This window comes from Amblyomma americanum, chromosome 1 (assembly GCF_052857255.1).
Source record: "Amblyomma americanum isolate KBUSLIRL-KWMA chromosome 1, ASM5285725v1, whole genome shotgun sequence".
Taxonomy (NCBI): domain Eukaryota; kingdom Metazoa; phylum Arthropoda; class Arachnida; order Ixodida; family Ixodidae; genus Amblyomma; species Amblyomma americanum.
In genome coordinates this window covers 68919473-68943074 of record NC_135497.1, presented here as the reverse complement: position 1 = coordinate 68943074, position 23602 = coordinate 68919473, and the positions used below count along the sequence as shown (strand labels likewise).

General features: G+C 48.8%; 2 protein-coding genes across 6 annotated transcripts in view; one reads left to right on the top strand and one right to left on the bottom strand.

The window, feature by feature from the left end:
* htt (huntingtin) overlaps positions 1-9458 on the top strand; it is a gene marked incomplete at its 5' end in the record, with an annotated part of 120590 nt that extends 111132 nt beyond the window's left edge. Inside the window, 7 exon segments of the mRNA XM_077645809.1 lie at positions 386-453; positions 559-664; positions 1098-1260; positions 7230-7390; positions 8402-8489; positions 8573-8724; positions 8993-9458. Of these exon segments, the coding sequence (XP_077501935.1) occupies positions 386-453; positions 559-664; positions 1098-1260; positions 7230-7390; positions 8402-8489; positions 8573-8680 (694 nt within the window).
* Positions 9459-12064: 2606 nt separating this feature from the next.
* The window catches only part of LOC144112966 (uncharacterized), a 76146-nt gene continuing 64608 nt past the window's right edge, over positions 12065-23602 (bottom strand). For 4 of the 5 annotated variants that reach the window (XM_077645811.1, XM_077645814.1, XM_077645812.1 and 1 more), the window contains 3 exons: positions 20331-20420; positions 19264-19848; positions 12065-13390 (listed from right to left, as the gene is read on the bottom strand). In XM_077645811.1, coding sequence (XP_077501937.1) covers positions 12983-13390; positions 19264-19848; positions 20331-20420 — 1083 coding nt within the window. In that variant the 3' untranslated portion in view covers positions 12065-12982. The remainder of the gene's footprint in view (positions 13391-19263; positions 19849-20330; positions 20421-23602) is intronic. The other variant, XM_077645815.1, reaches the window with a different exon arrangement.

The window sequence follows — 23602 nt, the reverse complement described above, 5'->3', positions numbered from 1 at the left end:
TAACAAAAAGGCATTTTTTTTTATACATCTCCAGTGGTCCGTGACAGTCACACCCAGTTTCATCGCTACACACTTACATACTCTAGTAACTGCAAAGCTGTGTAAAAAATGTTCTTGCGGCAGAAAAAAAAATTGCAAAATTTCTGAAAGTGCATTTCCTGGGCTACTGGATGGCTGTGATAATATCTTAAAAGCACCTCAAGTGCTGTGAAATTGGGGATTGAAATCACTGTTCACCACTTATCTAATGGGTGTAGCAAGAAAAAAAAATCTTTTCAAAGTTAACGGGGCCACTAAAAACTGAAGTTGTGTCACTTGACTTCTGCCTCCCAATATGTGTTCTCCATGTTGGGTTACATAAGGTACACCAATTTTTGTTTCCCAGTATTCGGCACAGCAAGCCAACTGAAGCAATGCCAGCCCTTGGTGTCATGCTGTCTGCCCTTTACATTGGTATGTGGTTGACCTTGTTTCAGTACTTTGCAACGGCACTGTGCTATTCATGTCGAGTCGACTGTTGGTCAGCATTTCAATGCCCTTGTCATTGCTGTGTTCTAGCTCAAGGGGTAAATAAGCGACGTTCTCAACCTTCAATTGAGTTGGAGCCTGCCAACAGTGAGCAGCGAGCTGCAGCTTTGGAAAGAGCTACTCTTCTCTTTGACAGGTGCGTATTCCCTTCTTATGGATGACGATGCAGTGTTGCAGCTTCTATGCAGGTCTGTCTTGCACCCCTATACCAGAGGAAGATTGTTATTTCATAGTTTATTGTTTATGTTTTATCGGGTTTAAAGTCCTAGAGCGACTCAGGGTACAAGGGACTGTTATTCCATAATGTGTACATGTCTACTGCTTGTCTTAGCAATTATAACTAAATTCATGAAACGGATGCACAAGTGATTAAATGGTATGTTTATGGGCGGGCATGCATACAAGTGTGAGCCATAACTGTTGCGTGTACTGCTTGTTGCAAAAGTTTACAGTCCACTGCACCGTTCGGAGAAACAGCAAGGTTAACTGTTAACTTTTGCAACAGGCAGTACATGTTCCTCTTTCCTGTTCCTTTTCTCCTTCCTTTTTTTTTTGTTTCCCCTGTGCAGGATCAAAAGAGGCTACCCATTTGAGGCTGACCTGATCAGCCAGATACTACCCGGATTTCTCGGCGAGTTTTTTCCAGCACAGGATATCCTCAACAAAGTTATTGGGGAGTTCCTCTCCAACCAGCAGCCTTACCCTCAGTTTCTAGCGGCAGTGCTCTTCAAGGTGAGCAGTGCAGCATAGTGGGTTGCTAATTTGTGCTGTGATACAACCTAAATATTTTAGTGTGATAGCACTTATAGTGGTCATTCCCTGCATTTAGCCTTTGTTTGTTTGTTTGTTCATTTGTTCACTTGTCTGAAGCCTGCTTTGTGGCTGGCTGCCCACCTGCCCACTGGTTGTGGGCAACTTGCCAGGTGTGTGTGTGTGTGTGCGCGCGTGCTGCCCACCCATACAAATTACCCACCATGGCAGGTGGCAGTTCAACAGGAAGAGCAACGTGGTCTCGCAAGCCCCATTGACGGCAGCATCTGCCATCACTGGTCAGTGACGCATCACTTAACCGCTGCACCACTGTGCCTGGAGTCGTACGAGGGCTCCTAGGGAACTGTGAATGTAGGGGATGACCAATTCTGCATATATAATGGGTTACCATTATCGCTATTTGAACAACTTCCATCCTTGAACAATGGATCCGAGCACTGGAACCAAAGTGAAAACTGAAGTGCTAAGTGAAAACCTAATTCACATTTATCCTAACTATGCAATTTACCGTGCTCTTTAATCCAACCCAAAGGAGCGCCAAAGGACATTCCCATAGCCCACGCTGGAAACAAAGGCATGCTGTGTAGAAACAGCAGTTCTGGCACCACCTAGCAGCATTGCAATTTAGTGCATTTTTTAATGTCTTGTGTTACTTCCATTTTAGCCATGTGGACTGTAGTAGCTTTATTCAACTTTTTATTTAAGTTTTTCAAAGATTATTGCAGTTTCTTCATGTTGGTAAAATGCCTGACGAAAAGACAGTATTTTTTGCTTTTGAGTACCAGCCACGTATCTGGTGTGCTAGGGTGGCCTTGTCATCATGTTGTATGTGCTGAATTTTGTGTCTTCCTCGAGAGAAAGGTTGGCAAGTCCGTATAAGATGTTGTAGATCTGCTCTACAGTGTTCTTGGCAGTGGGTGCATTGTGCATAAGTGTTTCGTGTCATTCAAGAGACCACTTGTGAAGTATGTACGGGGTGTACGCTGCGTTTGCAATGACTTTGTTTAAGAGGATCTCTTGTGGCCAAGTGAGCTCTCCCTTAGTGTCGAGCACTGGTGCTGGTGTTCCTTCCAATAACCGACGCCTGCTGTCAGCCTTTATTTTGGTGCGAACGTAGTGCATCAGTTCTCAGCTGGGTGAGCCTTCATTGAACAGTTTTCGGTAGGGATTTTGGTCTACCGGGTTCGGCAGGATGTTGAGATGTGTGGTGTTGTACATGTGATCAAGCCCACCCGCTTGTGCAGCTGTGAAATTTCCCCCGTCTGTACCAGTGTGACCCAGTGTCCATGTAATTGGATGTTTGTTCTCACGTCTTGCATGTTGGCCACCGCGTCCTCTGTCGTTGGTACTGTCAGCTCTGCTATCACTGTGTATGAGTCGGTTATGATTCGAAAGTTAGTTGCAGTTCTCCGTTCCGCAGTATCCCCTGTGACGGTAGTAATGGTGTTGATGGCTCTCCATATGGCAAGCAATTCCGCATGCAAAATTGAGCCTCCAGATAGGTGGCCTTGTGTTGCCCATTGAGTTCGGGTACTCGCGCACAGACCCGGCCATACCAACCATCTCATTTCTAATTGTAGCTTTGTGTAGATGTCTGTTTTGTTTGGCAGTCTTGTCAGTTCTGTTCTCTTTTCAAAAGTTTGCCTTGCCACCCCGTTTCGCCTACTGATAGCTCACTATGGCCTTCGTTCGATCACCGGTTGATTATGTGTCATATGGATGGTATGTTTACCAGCCTAAGCAGCTCTTCGTTTCTCATGTGCTTCAGCAAACCAGTAATGGTGTGTAGGGTGGCACTGTATAGCTTTTCAATGTCTTCGAGGTGGCGATTCATACACGGGTGCTCTGTACAGAATCTTTCCAACCGCAACTGCTAGTGAGTGTTTGGTACAATTCCTGCTGCGCTCCACCACACTTGTTCGATGTTTTCGGACCATGTGCAATATCGGAGTCCAGTTTTGCTTGAGTGTACGAATCCATTTGCGAGGGCTGTTATAGCTACTGATCTGTGCCCCCAAGGTCTTAGTTTGCCTGTTTGTAGATATGATGTCGTGTTCGCCAGTGTGCAGGGTGATCTGCTTTTGGCGTTAGCGGCATTCTTTGCATCTATGCTGATCAGTTGCGTCACGTCTTTTCTGGTAACAGCTGTAGTCCCAAGGTGTCCAAGCTGTCATAAGGATGATGATTGTCGCTTACAGTTCAGTCTGCAAACTCTCTTCGTTTCGGTAGCCCAGCGCTTCCATCCATATAGTGATATCTGCGTAAATGGTGAAGCGGTCTGAGGTGTCTCGTTGAAGTGCTTCTGCTACACGGGTCCTTGCAAGTAGAATAGCATAGGGCCGAGGATGGAGCCCTGGGGCACCCCTATCCAAGTATAGTAGGTTCTGGGACTCCATCCTGACACCTTGCCATGAAGCCGAATTGGCCTGCTTTGCAAGAAGCTAGTTGCCAATTCTTGTAGGTAACCTGTTGTTTTACGTTGTCGAATGCTTTGTACGATCAACGGCAAGGATGTAATCTGGTGTCTGTTTGCGGGACTTGCGGCTGATTGCCCTTAGGAGCAGCCAAAGGCAGTCACGTGTGCCCATATTCGGCTGAAATCCTGCCTGAGCTGGGTGAAACCCTGGTTGTACATATTCAATATAATGCTGTATTCCTGTGTTTATCATTCTTTTGATCAGTTTTTGCAGATAGTTGACATGTGCATATTCAATATACTGCTGTATTCTTGTGATTATCACTCTTTCGATCAGTTTGCAGATGGTTGACGTGTACATATTCAGTATAGTGCTGTATTCTTGTGTTGATCATTCTTTCGATCAGTTTGCAGATTGTTGATGTTGAAGCGATTGGGCATATGTTATCTGGTTTCGGTGTGGGGTAGATCAGTGATAGTCTGAGTGAGTGCATCTGGCACCAGTCCGGACTCCCAGGATTCGTTTATGGTAGTTAAGAGCTGGTCTTGGGTTTCATCACTAAGGTTTCTGAGCTCCTGCCATGTTACTCCATCGTGTCTCGGGGCCGATTTTTGTTTACCGTGGGCTAGGACTGCCAGTAGTTCGCCTATGAAATAAAATATAGATTTCCTATAATGTTGCTTGACCGGAATCTCTGGGAGCGTGGCGGGCATGGGGATGTGATTGATTACAGGAAGTTTTATGTGCCTAAGCTGTGCCTTGGGTATGAGGACGTAATGTGGAAGGCTTTGGATGATTAATTTCAGCCACAAGTGGCTCTTTAACATGCACATACATCACATAGCACGCAAGTGTTCTTGCCTTTTGCCCGTGTTAGCTTCGTAGAGATTGACAACCATATTTAAATATCAAGTTGTAAATATACACTTTCCTTTGCTCAACTGTTAGTACTTTTGCTTAATCAACTTGCTGGATTCTGTGACACGTGTACCAAGAGGAGATCTGATTTTGACCATTTCATTGGCTTTCTTTAAGCACTTCTGTTGTAATCCCAAAGCGTAACACTAAATTTATCAGCAGTTCCACTATGCCCTGAAAAAAAAATAAATAAATAAATGCAAGCAGTTAATACCGCGTCAGAAAGCCCATTACGAAATTAATGCTGTGAACTTATCGGGGTATTGTGACCATGGTGGAAGAAAGAAAGGTGCCCTGACTGCACAGCCGCGCTGTGGCAATAGAGTGGCCACTAAGTGTGACCGGAAGTGAGTGCTGCCACTAGGGACAACACATGGTCAGGGGACTGTGCTCTCCTCTGATTCTACTGACGTTGCTATGGAGCAGCGGCACACCTGCAGAAAATTTGCTACCTCAGTCAGCTTACAAATATCCCCAACCTTGATATATGCATGTTTTCTTTATTTAACCCATTAATCCTGAGCAGATAGAAGCTTTTATACCACTCACTGTCCAACTACTCCATTTCCAACCACAGAGAGACACGTAGACAACGAGCGGCACTCGCCACCTCGACGCCTGAAAGCAGGCACCAGAGGTGCACACAGTGATTTGTTGCTTTGCCTGGCCAATTAAAGAGCCATTTCCTGACATCATGCCACCAGTAGCAATGCCTGCCTGAGTGGGTGACCGGCAGCTCAGCTTACAGGTGTACAACGATGGGCAGGACCGTCTCACGGGTTCCATTCGACTGCAACTGCAGGGATGTGCTTTGATCCGCTGTCTTGAATCTGTTGTGCTTTCAGCTAGTGCAAAAAATGCATTGTTATATGTTAATAGGGGCAAGCAGTGCTTGTACCTGGCTGTAATAGGGGCTATGCGTCCTGCAATGAGCAGGTGTCGCTTTTCACCACTCCCAAAGACAGAACTTGCCTGGAAGAGTGGCAAAAGGCCATTCCCCTTAGCAACCGTGCTCTCCTGGCTATGAGAACAAAAAGCAATTTGACAGTGGTTACATCAGCTGACCTCGTTTTTCGAAAACATTCTGCAATGCCTGACGCGTACAACCTCACCACCGCTGAAATGCTCGCATCACATTGAATTAACATGTGCCGAGCACAAGGTGGATATAACTGCATGTCTTCTGAATTAATACATTGCATTAAGGATGCATCCATTCAGCAGAAAAAAAAGAGGTCAGCAGCAACTCGCGCAACTTGAGAATGCTCTTGAAACTTGCAGCTGAGGCGTCAAATGTGAAAGGCGATCTAGTTCAAACAGCCGACCTTCAAGTGATTGAATGAGGGCACATCTCACGCAGTTTCTATTAGGCTTAGAATTTCCAGCAGTGCATGGTAACACAAAACTGTTTAACTGCTGAGCAGCTTTAGCAAAAGGGCACCGAGGGCATGAGCTCGTTGATAGTTTATACAGCCCAAGCTTGCCATGGTGTATTTATTTATTTATTTATTTACTTACTCTCAGGGCAAAAGCATTACAGAGAAAAGTGGGTAAAAATAATTTAAAAAGAAACAATAACACGAACAGAATTAGTACAGTATCACGACATTATATAATCGCTAATGGCATTCTTAAACAGGTCGCGTAACAGAGGCGATGGTGGTTTCATTCCTTTGATGTCTTAGATGTGTATGTGCATCTGCCAAAGAAACTAAACATATGCAGTGCTGGCTGTGTTTTTGTGTTTTTCACTTCTAGCTTTTCTGTATTTGAAGTTTTAAGCATGCAAGTAGACGGATGTCGATTTCCTCAAACAAGATCAGCGACCGGCGTGTGTTGTTTCCTCCAGTTATTACAGCGCGTATACGATTCAGAAATGATTATTAAACCTTTCAACTTGTGCCATAACACGATACACGTGACAGCTGGAGCAAAGCACAGCTTGCATACATTGGCAGCTATGTAGGCTTTTATTGATCTGGTGCTCTTGCACCCCTCTGAATGCATGTTACGCGGTGCTCACTTGAGTGTTTTCAATAAGTGCCATTATGTTAACAGTGTTTCTCCCTAAACTTTGAAGTTACACTTGAAAGCAGGTGTGCGTTGAGACGGAATCTGCTAGCCCCACCAATTAAGCGGTCACTCATACAGCCCTGAGTCGAATTATAGCCCGGAATTTGGGAAGAAATATAAACGGGTGTCCCCCCAATCAGTCAGAATTGTTTCAAGGAGGCAAGCGCCATAAATGTATCAAAATCAAGCGCCCATGTCAGGAGCGCCCATTGAAGCACCAGCAAAACGAGTGACAAAAAGGGCCCCAGTACTGGTGCTGCCCCTTATGGCCGAGCCGTGCGTAAAAGTCCACTAACTGGCCACGCCTCCTGCTGCCGTCGGATCACCTCTCTTTCTTCCACCATGATCACAATCATCCAGTTGTCTTGCCATATTGCACAGCTGGTGGTGCCATCTATAGCCCGTGAAACATGCAAATAGCAGCCCTTGTGTTGCCGTGAAAAATTGGCTTTAAGAATGGTAAGCAGTAAATACGTTGGCTGAGCTAACTTGATGGTGCTTAAATCTGTTCTGCATTTTCAGGTGTGTGAAGGACTTCACGAAGGCAACCACGAAGAATTAATGCAAGATTGGGTTCTCCTTTCATTATCAAACTTCACACAGCGTTCGCCACTGGCGATGGCCATTTGGAGCCTCAGCTGCTGCTTTGTTGCAGTAACAGCAACAGTCTGGCTTCGTGCACTGTATCCTTTCACATTAATCTGCATTAGTCATGTATTGCAGATTGAAAATAATGGAGGTTTATGCCCTTGGTTTGTGATACCTATGTGGTTTGAATGCTTTCAATTCAATAACTGCATGATACACTAGGTTCAGAGTCTTCTTTAAAAGCACAAATCTAAATTTAATGTTAATATTACCAACCTCAAGGGGACCCTCTCTCTCAAGGTCTCATCTTAAAATGTCCGGAAACAAAGGAAGAGATTTGCTTGGGAGCCCCTGAACCAATCAGTAGGAAACAAGACTCGAAAAGTAAACTACAGTGGCTGCTGGAAGCTTTTACCTTTGACTAGTGATAAGTAAGCAGAAGGAAGCATTTCATTTGAGAAGCAAAATGCAGTAAGCAACTCATATTCAGCAATTTGGTCCCATGGCACCAAATTTCCAGAGCCCTTCACTACGGGGTCCCTCATAGCCCAAGTTGCTTTGGGGCGTTAAACCCCTATAAACCATAAAGCAAACCTTTAAAGCAGACAGAATTGGCATTTTAAATTTCACTGCTTGTAAAGCTGTTACAGCCATTAAGCAAGCTTCGTCTTTAAATGCCAGAAATTAGAAATACGCGTGGACTTTTTGCTTTCGCAGATGACTCCGTTTATTACTATGTATCACTCTGCCAATGGCAGAGCGGCAAGCCACCACGCGACTGGCTGAAAGGAATTTCATGCATTGGTTGACTCCTGCTACTCTCGCAGGTCACTTTAAAAAAAAAAAAAAAAGGCGGGAGCTGGGATGTTTAATCTGGTCTAGTATGGAAATCGGCCACACAGGACTATTAATAATTTGAAGTTTCTAAAAATGCTTGGAGCATGTAGATCGAGTTCCCACGGTAAAAAGACAAGCTTAGATTCCTCTTTAGTGCACAGTTAATGTTATATGCCTTTATATTTATTTACTGTTGCAGACTTCCAGAATAATTCCATGTCAAATGGCTTGGTATTGTCACGAAACATTTTCCTGACCGCTAAATGCAGGTTTCCATTGATTCAGGGCAGAATGGGCATGTTTGAAGAACATGACAAACAGCTGTTCTACATTTCTGCTTTGGATTTTCAGAGGCAGGCAAGTTGTGCTGTTCAAAGGGTTTTCTTTTCTTACCTTCCCAGTAACAGCTGATAGACTTGGACTTTTTTCTTCTTTTGCAGCTTGTGAATGAGCAACACAAAATGCAGTTTTACAATATTATTAAAGGTGTGGCCAGTCCAGATACCCCTTATGCTGAGCTTCTAAAACAGCTGCCTCAGCCACCTTAGAGCAAGAAAAAAAAAGCAAAAAGGGTGTTCTCAATGTTTTTCAGGTGAGCATCGCATGATCAAAAGCTGCATGTTCTCTGCTATATAAGGTTTTGTATTTTAGCATATGAATATTTCCATAGCAACCCTTGTCAGCTTGTGCCGTTTAATGAGGGGCTCGTCAATGACCATTGCATTTTTTTAATCCCATCAGCGATGAGCACCTGTCTTACAATTAATTTAAAATACTTAAAAATATCCCCTGCAAACCACTATATGCACTGCAGGGTTTGTAATATTTCATTTAATTAATGCCTTATATTCTGTTTTCAGGAATAAAACCAAGCAGCTGAAAGCTCAACCTGGTGCTGTAAATAAGTCTTTCTTGAAGAGGCAGATTTTGATGTTTTTGGCTGTCTTGTGCACAGCCAGCTGTTAAGCATGTTGGAGCAGTCAGATGTGTGATAAACATGGATCATGTTGACATTCCCAGGCATTCCACAGGTGCTCTCAGCCCCATGCATGACTACGACCATTTCTCTGCCCCTTTCTGCCCTGCACAGAACGATTCCAGTGTTTCATGACTCAGAGCAGTGACGTGCACTCTAGTCAGTTTCGTGATGGACTTATGCAGCTGCACGGGAGCGACATGCCATATTGTTACTCGCACAAGCTTCAAGCTGGCTGTGGTTTCAAAACCACACTGCATGTGAAGCTCCATGTTACTCGGGTTACTTAATATAAAAAAGTTCCAATTTCCGTGTACAGAAACCAATAAATGCAACTTCAAGCAATGTGACACGCGATTGTGTCTTTGCCAATACAAAAAATGGACAAGGTTGTGACGGTGACAAAACATGATATGCAACTTTATTAAGCAGCAGGTACTTTCCATTGAATGTGGTACACGTAATGTCATATTTATGGATGCTTTACAGTTTTTATTGATGTATTATGCTCATAAATGACAGTTTAAAGCAGAAACACAGTTTCAGCTCTTCCAGTAAACAACTGCTGTAGCACTACTTTGATACCTTCGACTAACACCACTTGTGCAGTGCCAACTGCACAGTGCTGTTATGTTCAGCTGACATGAGCATGACATCGGCATTCTGTCACCATTCAAGGCTGACGGTAAAGCATGGTACAAGTCCCATCATGTACTAGCTGACACAAAGGAGTTTTGCACTGGAATAACCACAGTCTTCAGTGGATAGCGAAAAGAGATTCAAGCTAGTGCACTTTAGTGAAATATTAGATTGCAGCAATGCCCACTGGCCACCGACAGATGTTGTTCCGTTTCTCAGAACGGTATGCGTGCATTGGTTTTTGTCCTACTTTAGCTTTCTTAGCAGGCAGCTGGGAGATACTTAGTTTATCCTGGTGGAGTGTCGTTCATCCCGTCACACTTTCTAGGATAGCACCCACATGAAAGAGATCAAAGCAGCCACACGTCCAAGTTGAGGTCGAATCAAGGATCGTAGACAGCTTGCTTCAGCAGTTACTCCAGCAGAGGCCTTGCAACATGTGCATCACAAACGATGAGGGCAAGAATAAGCCTGCACTGCTAGAACTGCAACCAGTTGCTAGTATGCATAAGGCCAGGAGTTGGCCCCTCTGCAAATGTTTGGTTTATGCTTGGCTTCATGTGCTACCCATCAATGAACAGCTTCAGTGAATTTGTAATCCGCGTTTTGTTTCATAATTGTAATCTGAGATGTACCGATGAATTTTTTTTTCCCATAGATTCTCTCTAAATGCCAGCAGCCTTTTCTTTTTAATGACTACTCAGTCATATTACCCACTAGTAAAGATGGCCTCCAAGATATCAACCTTCGGAGGCAGCAGCTGCTATCTTGGAGGCCATAGCTGAACAGGGGGCACAAAATGCGATGGCACTGTACCAGTGCTGCACACGTTCGTCTCGGACTCGTCAAAACATGCAACTCTGAGATGGTGCTTGACATCACTTCCTGTGCATTGCTACAGAGGCAGTGCGTCGCAGCCAAAGGTATAAGTAATGCAGTAATAAACTTAAAATAGAAAGCAATTCCTGCACAGCTAGTGTATTAAACGGTGCAATTATGGAATACAAAAAAAATGCCTACAGCAGTGTTCTTTCATAGTTCACTCGTGCACAGCTACAACTTTCATCAGAATGATTAAGCAGCAATGAGAAATGTGTTCCTTGTTTACACAGCATGTACTCTGCTTTTTTTTTAATGGGTTATGCTAGCAGTGAAAAGCTCTGCACACTACAAAATGTCGATGTTTCGACACTTGGAGTACATGAAATGTGTGTGCAGCTCTAATGACTACATCACAGCGATGGGTCATCCTCAGCTAGGGTGGTCACATCACGAATGCCACTGCAGCATCGCGGCTGTGGCACTAGTGAAGATGAGGCAAGGAGAGCATTGCCATTTAAGCAGACACTGCTTGGGCGTTCTCAACTCCTTACCTGCTTGCAGATCCCATCTTGTGAAATGCATTAAGATTTCACACAATAGACACAAAGTTGTCAAAATACACATTCTCAAAGCTTGTTGGCACATGAACAGCTCCATTGATTACTTAAATGCAGGGCTAAATACATGCAGCTTTTCCCATAGGCCTTTGCAATGGCAATGGTAAAGTGGCAGTGAGTTTGCAGCCAAATTGAAATGGGCCCAAGAAGAAGAATACTGGGGAAACTGAGCAATAATGCAGTTGACCAAGCAAGCACACAGGAACTCGCACATCTCATACAAATGCCCACATAGTACAGACACACTAGAACAATGCCCATAGAAGCCTTCTATGGTCAATCTACTACTGTTCTTGAGACGTCAATGTAGTAACAATGCATATTCAAGAGCTGAATGCAACCTTTGGCAAGACGTACATTATCTGGCTGGCAACAAAGCCGTTTAACTATATACACAGCCTGCTAGACCTGTAGCACTGCTGGGGACAAATAAATGAAATTGCACAGAATAAGAAAACAACAAAAGAAACTGGGCCTCTTTACAAAGTGTTTTTATTTCAAACACGATGCAATGCGTAGACGGGCATGTATCAAGACTAGCCCATCTACAGAAGCCCCAATCTACTACGACCACACACTTCATGGCCAACCTCGCTGGATATAATGATATATTACTGTTTGGTAAATGGGCTTTACTTCAATATGCACTTGCTTTGGGACCACTTTTTAACTGACAACATAGTGGGTCATTGTTACATGGCTTGTTGCAGTGCAGGTGTGACAAAGAAGTGCTTTGATCTGGGCAATAGTCACCTACAGTGCAGCCTACTTACAAATGTGTTGCAGCAGTGACGTTTCACTGACAACTACTGACAAGTTGGTGAGTGGCCATGAAACATCTGTGTTGGCCAAAATTAAATCCACACAGCACAAAGCAGTCGCACACTTAATGCAAAACATCTTTATTTAAGCTTATCGTGCTGCACTGTGAAAGCTCGCAAATTTGGGGTGAGGCGCAACCCTCTGCGTGATTTCATCTCAACACTACAGAACCGGAAACTCTGCATTCATTGCACTGTTTTATGACGTGATGATTCCCCAAACTGATAAATGTGACAGCCCCAACAGGCACCTTTCTCGAAGGCATGCTTTCGAGAATGGCATCTGCCAGGGCCATCCCCTCCGTTGGCTCAGGGATTCATCATATGTGGTATGCAGTATGGGATGATGTTTTCCAGGGCCATCCCCTCCGTTGGTTCAGGGATTCATCATATGTCGTATGCAGTATGGGATGATGTTTTCCTGCATGGAGTTGCTGAGAAGCTGACTGCAGCCCTCCAACTAAAGAAGCCTTGTTCTCTTGTGCTGTTAGACACACTGATTCTAACATACAACCCTACTGTCAAATCTCTTTCTACCAGTGAAAACACTTGCACTCATTAAGTAAGAAATTGCAGCATTCCTGGCAGTCAATACGTAAAAAATGATGTAAAATAAGCAAAGATAATGCATCCACTCGTTGACATTATGCATGCACGAAATGGCTCTTTCTGAAGAGTAACAAAAGGCTGAGAATAAGGTGAAGAATAACAAATTGCAGACCACCTGGCTGACAAGATTAAAGATTACTCTGTGGTGAACTGCCACCTTTTGACCTGCACCCATTCCATTGCAACTGCTATGCGCCTTTTTACACGTGCCACTGAAAGTTAGCCTCAGTCACAGCAGTGGAAACTGCATGTAAAGGGAGCTTCCGGTTCTGAAGTCCTGAGAAGATCACGCCGACCCCGGATCCCCCCTCTCAACTGGAGTGGGGAGCACACCGGACCGAAGATATATCACAGATAGGTGTGGTGTCAGCAGCTCGACTCCGAGTGGTACCAGCCGTCAAGCTGCTCATGAGGCAAGCTGGCGTGCGACACGGCACGCAGCAACTCGCGGTTCTGGTTGAACACTTGCCAGTAGCTCGCCTCCAGATGCCGCCGGAACTGGATGGCTTGGTCGCGCTCGTGTTGCCAATGCTGACGCTCCTCCTCGATACCCTGCAAGGCAAGCTGTAGTTGACGCCGGCAGTGCTGCAGCTCGAGCCGCAGCAGGCGCACTTCGTCGCCGCCGTTGTCATTGCCTGCTAGACTTGAATCCTCCATGAGTGTGGTCAGCTCGGCTACCTCGCTGTCCAGCTGAGGCGTGTCCAGCCAGGACACCTGGTGCGCCCGTACGCTGGCCGCCTCCACCGCACCAGCAGGCGCCGCAGGGCTCCCGTCCTGCATGCCACGATTTTGCCTTCAAAACCACCGGTACATCCTGTGACATATTATAAATTGATAACAGTCAACATGATTGTATATATTTTTTTTCCCTTTTTATAATTCCCTGCAACCCAACAGCACGCATCTTAACAACTTCGAAGATACCTTAACATTGTTGTACAGTTTTTCCTTTGTTTTTCTTTCAACATGCCAGCAAGTGTAATGGCGACCGCTACATTTATTGTATTTGTTTATTTTGTGTGTGTATGTGCCGAGTGCAGTTTGCTTACCCCCAGGGAGGAAGGCCCTCGTCAGGCACCACGCCTTTTGGCCTCCTTCCTGAAGTGTATGAAACACACTTCAAATAAAATAAATAAATAAATAAAAATCAGTTTGCCTCGCATTGCAGCGACAGTGGGAATTATTTTCTACGGCGCTAGCTGTGTTAGTCTATTTCTTCCGGTCGGAAAGAAAGGAGCCCATGTGGGAGGCGCGGAGAACGAGGGGGCATGTGGCAGCGCGTGTTCCCGAACAGCGGCGCCGGCTGACTTTCAGTTGTGCGCTTGCGCAATAGAGGCAGCCGAAGTGATAAACGGTAAAACATGCGGTAAAAGGAGGCCGCGGAAGGCGGAGCGGCGCGCTCGCGATGCTGCACGTATGCGGCAAGCCCGACTCTATCATAGACACTTCTGCGCGCTGAGCGCCGCGGCCCGACGCGCAAAAAAAAAAAAAAGCGGTACACAACTCCAAGCGCATGGCGCGAGTACGCGCGCTGCATGTAATGCTTGGAAGTCCCGCTCCGGAAGACACAGAAGCAGAACGCCCACTGATTGGTCGATGCTGGTGCGCCGAATTTCGCACTGTCGGATCCGTGCGTCGCGGACGCGCTCGGCGGCGGCCGACGTGTCGCGCATGCGCAGACTTTCTCTGGCCGGCGCGTGGACGCTCGAGCGCGCAGGACATGCGCCAAATAGGGCCCATGGAGTTGGGCCTGCGCTGCGCGACGAGATCTGCTACTCCGTGCCCACACAGAGAACTCACTGTTAACAAGTAAACAATCGTTGTACTGTTATGTGTGGCGTATCATCGTAGCGGTGGAACCAGCCAGCTCTGATCATAAGCGCCCTTCACTACGGCGTTCCTCATAATCCACGTGTCGCTTTGGGACGGTAAACCCTACAATTTAGTGCGAAAGTACTCATACGCTCACCAAAACTGACCATTAATCTTGTCTCCATCTTTCTTGTGCCGTTACCTAGCAAGCAACGCCATGTCAAGTTAAAATGAGATCAAATAAATATTCACCACTAGGAGTCGAACCGCGGCAGCGCGAACAGATCAGCTTCGCGGGCCGCTGCGCGAGAGCACTAGGCTATAAACTGCAACGCACACCAGTGTTGTGCATTGCACGCCGTCGTCTTATCAACTTCCATCTGCGGCGCGAACAGATCAGATCTGCTGTTAACCTGGATCAGAGCTTAACCTGAGTCTAATATCGTCGCCAGAAGTGCCGACGACCCATCAAAGCAAAAACAGGTTACTTAAAAAAGGGTCAAATGCCCCTCAAAGGAGGCCCTCCAGCCAATGGCGTCGGCCGATTTTCATGGCCTCGCGATAATTTCGCGGTTAATCCCAGGCTAGGGTGGCAGGGGCCCGTATTAACCGCGGATTAATCGCGACGTCATTAAAATCGGCCGACGCCATTGGCTGGAGGGGCCTCCTTTGAGGGGCTGCCCGCTTCGTGCTGAAACTGCCGCGGTACATGAAGGCGGCACACGAATTAACTATGGCTGCCCGAATTCAGAGAGACAACGGCTCCTCTGTAAACTGCTCGACGCAAAATGACCGGCGGCGGGATCAGTTGCGGCAACACAATGCACGTCGCGCCGCTACCCCGAAGACGGCAGTTTTCAGTCCACAACATCGACACAGATGGTAACGATGCGCTATCGTTGCCGGGGACGGCCGCCCAGAGCCGACACGGGACGATAGAGCAGTTTTCCTGGAGGGCCGAAAGGCAAACAAGCGAGTGCCCGCGATAAATGAGCGCGAGCCCTCGTGTCTGAGGAGCCGGCTTATTTACGCTAACACTTGGTGCGCGCCAGACGTTGAAAGGAGGCACGAAAGTAGACAGCACCCGGAGATACCGCGCCCTGCACCTTGAGCTCACCCCGTGCGAAGGACAGTGGAAGCAATGTTTGTTTACACGGGGTCTGCTCGATATACCCGAAGCCACGCTACTACTGCCACCGTCCTGACAGGGTCGAAGGAGAAAAGTCTCCATTCAAACGCCGTCACAAAAAAAGACTGCAGAGAGAATGATGAGGCATGCTGACCAAAAGACATTCTTGGTCAACATGTCTAAAATGAAGACCACTGTTCCATCCCGGCCGCGTTTCGAAGGAGGCGATGGCGTTGGGCTACGGACACCAAGGTTGCAGAACCGAATCCTGGCCGCAGCGGCCGCGTTTCGATGGAGGTGCCAGTGTGCTGTGCGATGTCAACGCACGTAAAGGAACCCCAGGCGGTCTAACCTAACCAGGAGCCCTCCACTACGGCGTTCCCCATAATCCACGTGTCGCTTTGGGACGTTAAACCCTACAATTTACAAAAATGAGCATGGCGGTAGTCTAGACAGCTGCTGCTACTGCATAGCGCGACCACCGTGTAATTCCAGTGTTCGTTCCTTTCTACAACGCTCAGCATCACAGTGACGCACGACGCCGCCCACCGGCGACGAAGGCTGCGAGCTTCCATCGAACGCTACCGCCGCGCGCGAGGCGGGGGCTGTCTGGCAGCGAGCAGGTAGGCTCGGCTCACTCGAGCAAAACGGAGGTAGTAGACTTGGAAGGTGATCAACGTACTAAAACGCCGGTGTGGCGGAGTTACTGTAAGTGACTGATTCTTCGTGAGCCAGAATGCGGTTAAAGCCGGAGTGGCAGACCCCTTAGTGCGCCCTGCCTTATTCATAGGACAGTTTCCAGCTGTGGTAGGCAGCGCGCGTACAACAGGCATTCAAGCAACGGAAATGAGCAGTGGCCGCAACGGTGCGCTTCGCAGCAAGCGCATGAAGCCCATTCGCGCGACATGTCTCACTGAAGTGCGTTTAAACTACAGCGGGGCGCAAAGGCGTGAATTCCGGCTTGCTGCGTTCGTTCGTGTCAAACACACGTTAAAGACAGGGACAATGCATTCTGATTTTAACGGGCTAAAGGCCTCGTTACGCGGAAAAAAACCCGGCGTTATCGGCGTTGTCAGCGATAAATAGGGTGGCGCAGTGTGGCCCAGGCAGCCACCCCCGGAGAAGCAACCTAGATCACGTGACCTTGCGGGGTCATCACTACCCACCCGGTTGCGAGCAAACTAACAGCGCTGACAGGTGGTAGTTAAATTAATCGTTGATCGCGAGAGGTTGCTCGGGCAATAGCAACTTGGGTCGCACAAGTCCCACCAGTGGCAGCACCTGCCATCGCAGGGCAGTGGCGCATCCCTTAACCGCTGCGTCATTGCCCAAGGAGTGGTATGAGGGAGAATAACCAATATCGCATATATGGGCATTAACTCATTAATGCTATCGCGTTATTCTTAAGGCGGGGCTTAAATGTCTCCTCCAAGATTTTTTTTTTATTTCGCTAAGTCAGAAGTGGACATTTATCCACATTATTAGCGGGACCAATTTTCCCGCGAGATGTAGGCAAGTTGCAAAAAACGCGAATATAGGTCGTTTACATCATGAATCTCGTTTTTCTATTGACCGACCTGCTCAACGCGCCTCCGCTGGCTGTGATCAACAAGGCTTTCGTTTGCACCTGAAGGCGGTTGTCGCAACCCGCCACGGTGGCTCAGTTCCTTTGACGTTCGGCTGCTGATCCCAAGGTCGCGGGTTCGATCCCGGCCGCGGCGGCCGTATTTCGATGGGGGCGAAATACGAAAACACCTGGGTGCTGCGCGATGTAAGCGCACGTTAAAGAACCCCAGGTGGTCTAAATTAACTCGGGGCCCTCCACTACGGCGTCCCTCATAGCCTGAGTCGCTTTGGGACGTTAAACCGCCATAAACCGTAAACTCAAAGAAGGTGCAAGGGGATTAACCGGGTCATCACGGCAACCAGTGCACGCCACTCGCTGGAGGGCCTCCTTTGAGGGGCATTTGCCACTTCGTTCTTGAGTTGAGGTAAGTCACAGAACTTCGGAAGAGCCCAACCTGCTGACCAATAAACAATCATTTTCATATCACCGCACAGCGACAACTGGCTGCGTTTTTGCATTTTCCCTTCATCAAAATTCGGCTCCCCCCACCTAGCGGCTAAGCATGTCTACTGTCCGCTCGCGTGTTAATCGGGCGCAGCGCGATTTCGGCTTCAGAGGATGAAAAATATGGCAGCACCTTCTGTAGTTAAGGGGACTTGCAGCGCCATCTCGTGCTAAGCAGACTAAACCGGATGGGGCGAAGCGTGATGCGGCGCTGAAATGTCCGGTAAACAGCTCTCGCTGTGAAACAGATTGGGCTCCCCCACTGATGCTCGCCAGTACAACAATCCCGTTTCCACAGAGAGCTCCCTACAGACACCAACACCTCCCGCGTGTACTGGCGAGTGCTGTGTATAGTTTACGGAGCTTAGCATCCTAAAGCTGCACACAGCTATGAGAGATGCCGTAGTGGAAGGCTCTAGAACAATTTCTACCACTTGGGGTCCTTGAAAGGAGGAAAAAACCTAAACAAGTATTTTTCTCGGTAAAACGATTCTCTGGCTCTTTCTGACTATGTTGAGGTTTATCCGGCAGCAAAATACGCATTTATCAGCGATGAAATGTTATTTTCAGTGATAAAATTTTATTTAAGAATTCTTCTACCAGCCGATTCAAGCTCATGACATCCTTACCGAAAATGGCAGTTTGCCATAGTTTTGAAGTGAATGGCAATGCAGCCCAGCTTCTGGGATCCGCGCACAAAAACCGGTGTCGACAAACCCGTTTTACTTGCTAAATTTAGCTCATCAAAGCTGTTTCTGGTGAGAGTGGTCTCTTTGGGATTAAAACGCGATACCCTGTTGATACAAGCCAACTTCTATTTGTCCGCAGCGTCCTTTACCACGCACTGAGGCCACACTGCAGCACACCAGCGTTTTTGCAGTTTCCCTCCATCAAAATTCGGCTCCCCAACCTTGGGTTCAGCCGAGCACCACAGCCACTAAGCTACCGCGGGTTCTGTCACTGAAAGCTATACACGCAGGTAGCACAAGGCCAGACTCCACTTACGCTGTTACAGCACCAAGATCACCATTCCTGCAAGTCTGTTGCAACACAATCGACCAACCCTGTAGGCTATAGCACATGTAAGTTGGCCTTGCAAGAACTCGGAAGGAAACGCACATTCTCTCACTTTCACTTCCTTCTTCTTTGCCCCACGTGCCTAATCAGGCGTCAGAATGGAAAGTTTACGCGAGGGGCAGTCAATTTTCCCTTTCAATATGCACAGGCAACCACGCAATCTGCTATTTCGGTTTCGGACAGTACATGGGAAGTAACGTGCATTTTCTTGCAAACCAGACTGCATCGTCACAAGATGGCGTGCAATGTGCACTGAAGGCTTCGTTTAATTTAATCTATGAGTTGCAATGCACATGCACGGCAGCTACTGCAAAGAAGACGCGTCGATTAGGATTTGGCAAAAATTGCTCTCGACGCGGGTGGCCAAAACAGCCGCTCAAAAACGGTGCATGCATGATTTAGCAACCTTCTGCCCTTTGGTAACCAGCCGATCGGAGACAATGCATGCACTCGCGAGCCCCTGTAAAATGTGCACTGTTTTAAAACGCCAGTCGCTGGAAGCTACGTAGCGCGCACAGCCCATGCTCGCGTAAACGCCAAGCGACCCCGAGCTCTCACCTGTCCAGCGGGCACGTCGCGCTGCATGCGCAGCCTCTCCTCGTAGTGGTCGCGCAGGTCTTCCAGGCGCCTGCGCCAGAGCTGCTCCTTCTCTTCGTAGACCTGGATGATGGCCTGCTCGTTGCGCTCCAGCGTCTGGCGCAGGTGCGCGATCTCGGCATCTTTCTCGCGCAGCTGGGCCTCGAGCTCGGCCACGCCGGAGTCGCTGGGCGACGGCGCCTCCTCCTCCTCGGCCAGCAGCGCCGCCGAGCTGTGGCCGGAGTCGAGCACGTCGAGCATTGCCGAGCCGCCGCCGTCGCTGGAGGCGCGTGACGGGGCCCGTTCCTTGCAGTGGAAGTGCGGCATGGACTGGTGGAAGGGCGGCACCTTGCAGCACGCCGGGTGGAAGGCCGTGCGCGTCGCCGGCGCTCGCGACTGGCGCTCCAGCAGCGGCGCCGAGTGGTGGCCCGAGGGACGCTGCTCGGCGAGCAGCAGCCGCTCCTCGTGCAGCGTCAGCACCGAGCCGCTGCTGGAGCAGCCGTCGTCGGTCTCCCCACCAGCCCAGTGCACCGCCCGGAAGGCCACGGGCCGCACCACCGCCGGGTTCTGCGGTTCCAGGGACAGGTCAAGGCAACACAGTTCTTTGCATCCTGCGCTGCGCCAACTTGTGTAACACCAAGAAACGCATAAACTAGCCACATGGGTCTCAACTGAGCCAATGCGTCTTCTGATAAGAAAAGGAAGAAGAACATTGCCGGCCGCCGTAACTGCCTCGCTCATGGCCGGCACCTGAAGTGGAAGTGAAGGAATACCGATTATTGCAAGCTGAAAGGACGATATATAAACATATAGCACAAAATGGACATAATGCCCGACTGCTTACCGAGGATGCATCCAGCACTCACTAACCATTTGTGAATGGCTACCCGCAGTAAAGCAGTCGGCAGGTAGCGTCAGATTGCTTCCAAGTTCCGATACCTGGCGTAAGGGTCCTGCCTCCGCATCACAACAACCGCCCTGACGCGCTAACTCGGCGCGGGTGAACGAAAGCGGCCACAACAGCCCCTTGGCACGCGGCAGGTACTCACCGCGGCGACCAGCACTCCGCTGACGGGAAGCAGGCGGGGCGGCGAGGCCGTCATGTCCTCAGAGTCCATGGGCAACGAGACGGGGACACCCTGGAAAGAAGCAGCGGGTCATCACCAGGGGCAGCAGATCTCGAAGACGCATGGCCGGCCACCGCACCGCACCGAGCCCGGACGGCGGCGGCCCGCGGAGACGCAACAACAAAGCCGGAGACAGCATGTCGCTGCCAGACGCGCCCCATATTTTTCTGGCTGCTGCTGCACTTTCGCCGCCGCCGCCAAACTCGTTCTTCGAGTTCCCCGGCAGACGTCGCTCCAAGGCCAAAGGGCAGCTGCTACCCGCCGGAAACTACCCCCCCCCCCCCCCCCTCCGGCTCGTCATGTGCGGCCACTTCCTAGTCTGGCGGCGGCCAGCGGTGACCGCCCGCGGTTGTCCCTCCGGCGAAGGAGAAATCGCGACCAGTTCCGCGCTTCTGCTGAGTGGGTCGCCGCTGGGCGCGGTCATCCCCGCGCAGCTAATGACTGGCTGCTGGGAAGCGGCGTCCTCAGCAGCCAAAGCGCGGCCCGCCAGCTGGCGATGACGTTCTGAGGGCTTCCCCTAATTCGCTCCCGGGGCAAGTGCCCGGCCGCCCTTCTGGGGAGGGTGCATCGGAGAAAAGGGGGTCTCGGCCACAACCACGCGACTGCCAAAAAAAAGCGTGACCGGGCCGCCACCGCCTTGGCGCGCCATTGTCAACGAAGCCGACGGCCACGCCTGGCTTCGCCGCGGCCCTGCAACAATGGCGGGTGCCGCCCGTGCGGCCCGCTATTCAGTGGGCACTCGCCCGCGGAGGCCATGCAAATCACGGCGGATCAGCGCGCGCGCCCGACCTGCAGATTCCATCGCGCTCATTGCGAAGATACCTCGCTCGGCGGCTTCACCGCTGCGAAGTCGGGGTGGGCGCCACTCTTTCATCGTCCACTTGGATGATGCGCCGCAACCTAGAGATCGAGAGCGACCGCACGTCTCCAGCTGCCGAGCGCAATCACGGAGCGCAAGGCGCCGCCGGTTGCGCTGCAGCCGTTAATTCGGCCCGCGCAGAAAGGGGAAAAGGCGGCGCTACAGAACAAAGCACCAGTGCCCCATCAGATGGGCAGACAGAGCGCCTTGCCTGGGTGTCACCTTCCTTGCAAGAACAGAGTTCAGTGAAGCCAGTTTTATTGCGACAACAAATGACGGGACTTGGAAACAGGGGGGGGGGGGGGGGGGGGGGGGGGGAGGTAGCGACAAAATTTATTTTATTTTTAGCCAGGCCTTCCAGATATAGACACAGCTGTAGCAACAAGCCAAACTTTGCCCGCACAAATACGTACAAATTTTCATTTTTCCCGAAAACTATATCCGATTGGAACTCCTTGCCTAAAGATTCACCTCTTCTTTCTCCAATATCGTGAGAAACTATTACTTATTAGCAGAGACATAGTGTACCTTATTTGGCAATGCTTGCGGCATGCAATTCCACACCATGTACTTTGTTTCCTAACTTTGTCTATTTCTGTCAATGTATATAATTTCTTGTGTAAACTTATCTGTGACCGCACTATTGTTGCTGATTCTAAGGCACAGTACTTATTAACAAATAAATGTACCCTCTCCTGCTTGGACCGGTTCGGTCTGCAGTGTTTTGTACATAAATAAATCATTAGTTAATAACGCTTCATAACCTTTCCAAAATTATTAAGTGTCTTCAGTCGAGTAACCGTTCCGCACTGGCTGCTGCTTTCGATATGCGTGGTATGCATAGCAGAAGCACAAGCGGGAAACCCGCAGCCAAGCCGCGATTGTGAAATGGAGAGAAGTTTTTTCAGGAACCCACTAACAATTCATAGGTCGCTTACCACGCGCAACCCATTTCCTTACGAACACTGCTCCCTCTGGATATCAAGCGGACCGGAAAAGATGCATTTTCCCCCCTGCCAGTACAACCGATCAAGTCATTGAATCTTGCCGATCAAGTCATTGAAGTCATTGAAAGCGACCAAACGACCTCTCCCTGCTTCAAGTGCTGCACCGCCGCGAGAAAAAATTGGAGGGGACACTTTGCGTTAGTGGGAATGCGGAACTCCATGGTCATTCTCTACTTTGCATTCATAGATTACTGGGAGTCCTCACACCACTCCTGGCGCAGTGGTGCAGCGGTTAAGCGATGCGCCACTGCCTTGTGAGACCCAGGTTGCTCCTCCCGAGCCACTCTCGCGACTACAAGGGGAGCTAAATGAGGGGCTCGTTATGACACACATATGACAGAAGCAAACAGTCAACGAAACCAAGGAGCGCAGGAGAAAGTTTTTTTTTTAATGTGTGGTGTTGATCAGTGGATATTACTAGTGCAATTATTTTATCGCTGAAAGATAACTGATTAGAAAGCAGGAAAACAACCACATGCTGCCGGTGGGATCCGAACCCACGACCTCCGAATGTCGCGTCGGTGCTCAACCAACTGAGTACGGCGGCGGCTGTACAAGCTTCTTTCGAGGGTATTTATGCTGCCTGTAACCTAACCTTGAAAGTGATCTCTCTCTCTCTCTCTCTCTCTCTCTCTCTCTCTCTCTCTCTCTCTCTCTCTCTCTCTCTCTCTCTCTCTCTCTCTCTCTCTCTCACACACACACACACGCCACAGCAATTTCGGCTACATTGTTCCAAAATACATGCGCCTTCGAAAATCGTGCAGCAAAACAACCCCTCCAGTGGACGTAACTAGTCGAAATAGCCAATTTTGTCGAGCCACAGCACCGAGGGTGATCGCGTTTTCGAAATTTAAAACTGATATGGTAATTACTAACGACCGGCTACAAATCTAACTGCAACCAGGTGCCTATCGGTAATAGCCAAAAGTTAACTATTATAATTTGGTTCATCACTTGATAGTTAACATGATTCGCCTGTTTTTTGACGTCCGCCAACACTATATTACTAAGTCGCAAAACGCTCCTCTCTTTACCTCAAAAACCCAGCGGCGTCCCTGAATCATATGCAGTCACACCGTCCCTCACCGAGATGCCTCATGCAATCATGTCCTCTCCCGAACTCCCTTCACAAACAATTTACACATAATCCACGGCAGCATCCGAAGCTAGGCATGGCATTGGTACGTGTAGTTTACGGCAGCGTGAATTTCCGATGGCGTCACAGCGATCTTCCCCGCACTCCTCCGGTGCTCTAGGAAAGCTCAGAGGATTAAAGTGCCTCAATTACGTCAATTATTATAAAACGCTACCAGCAACATAAAATTCCA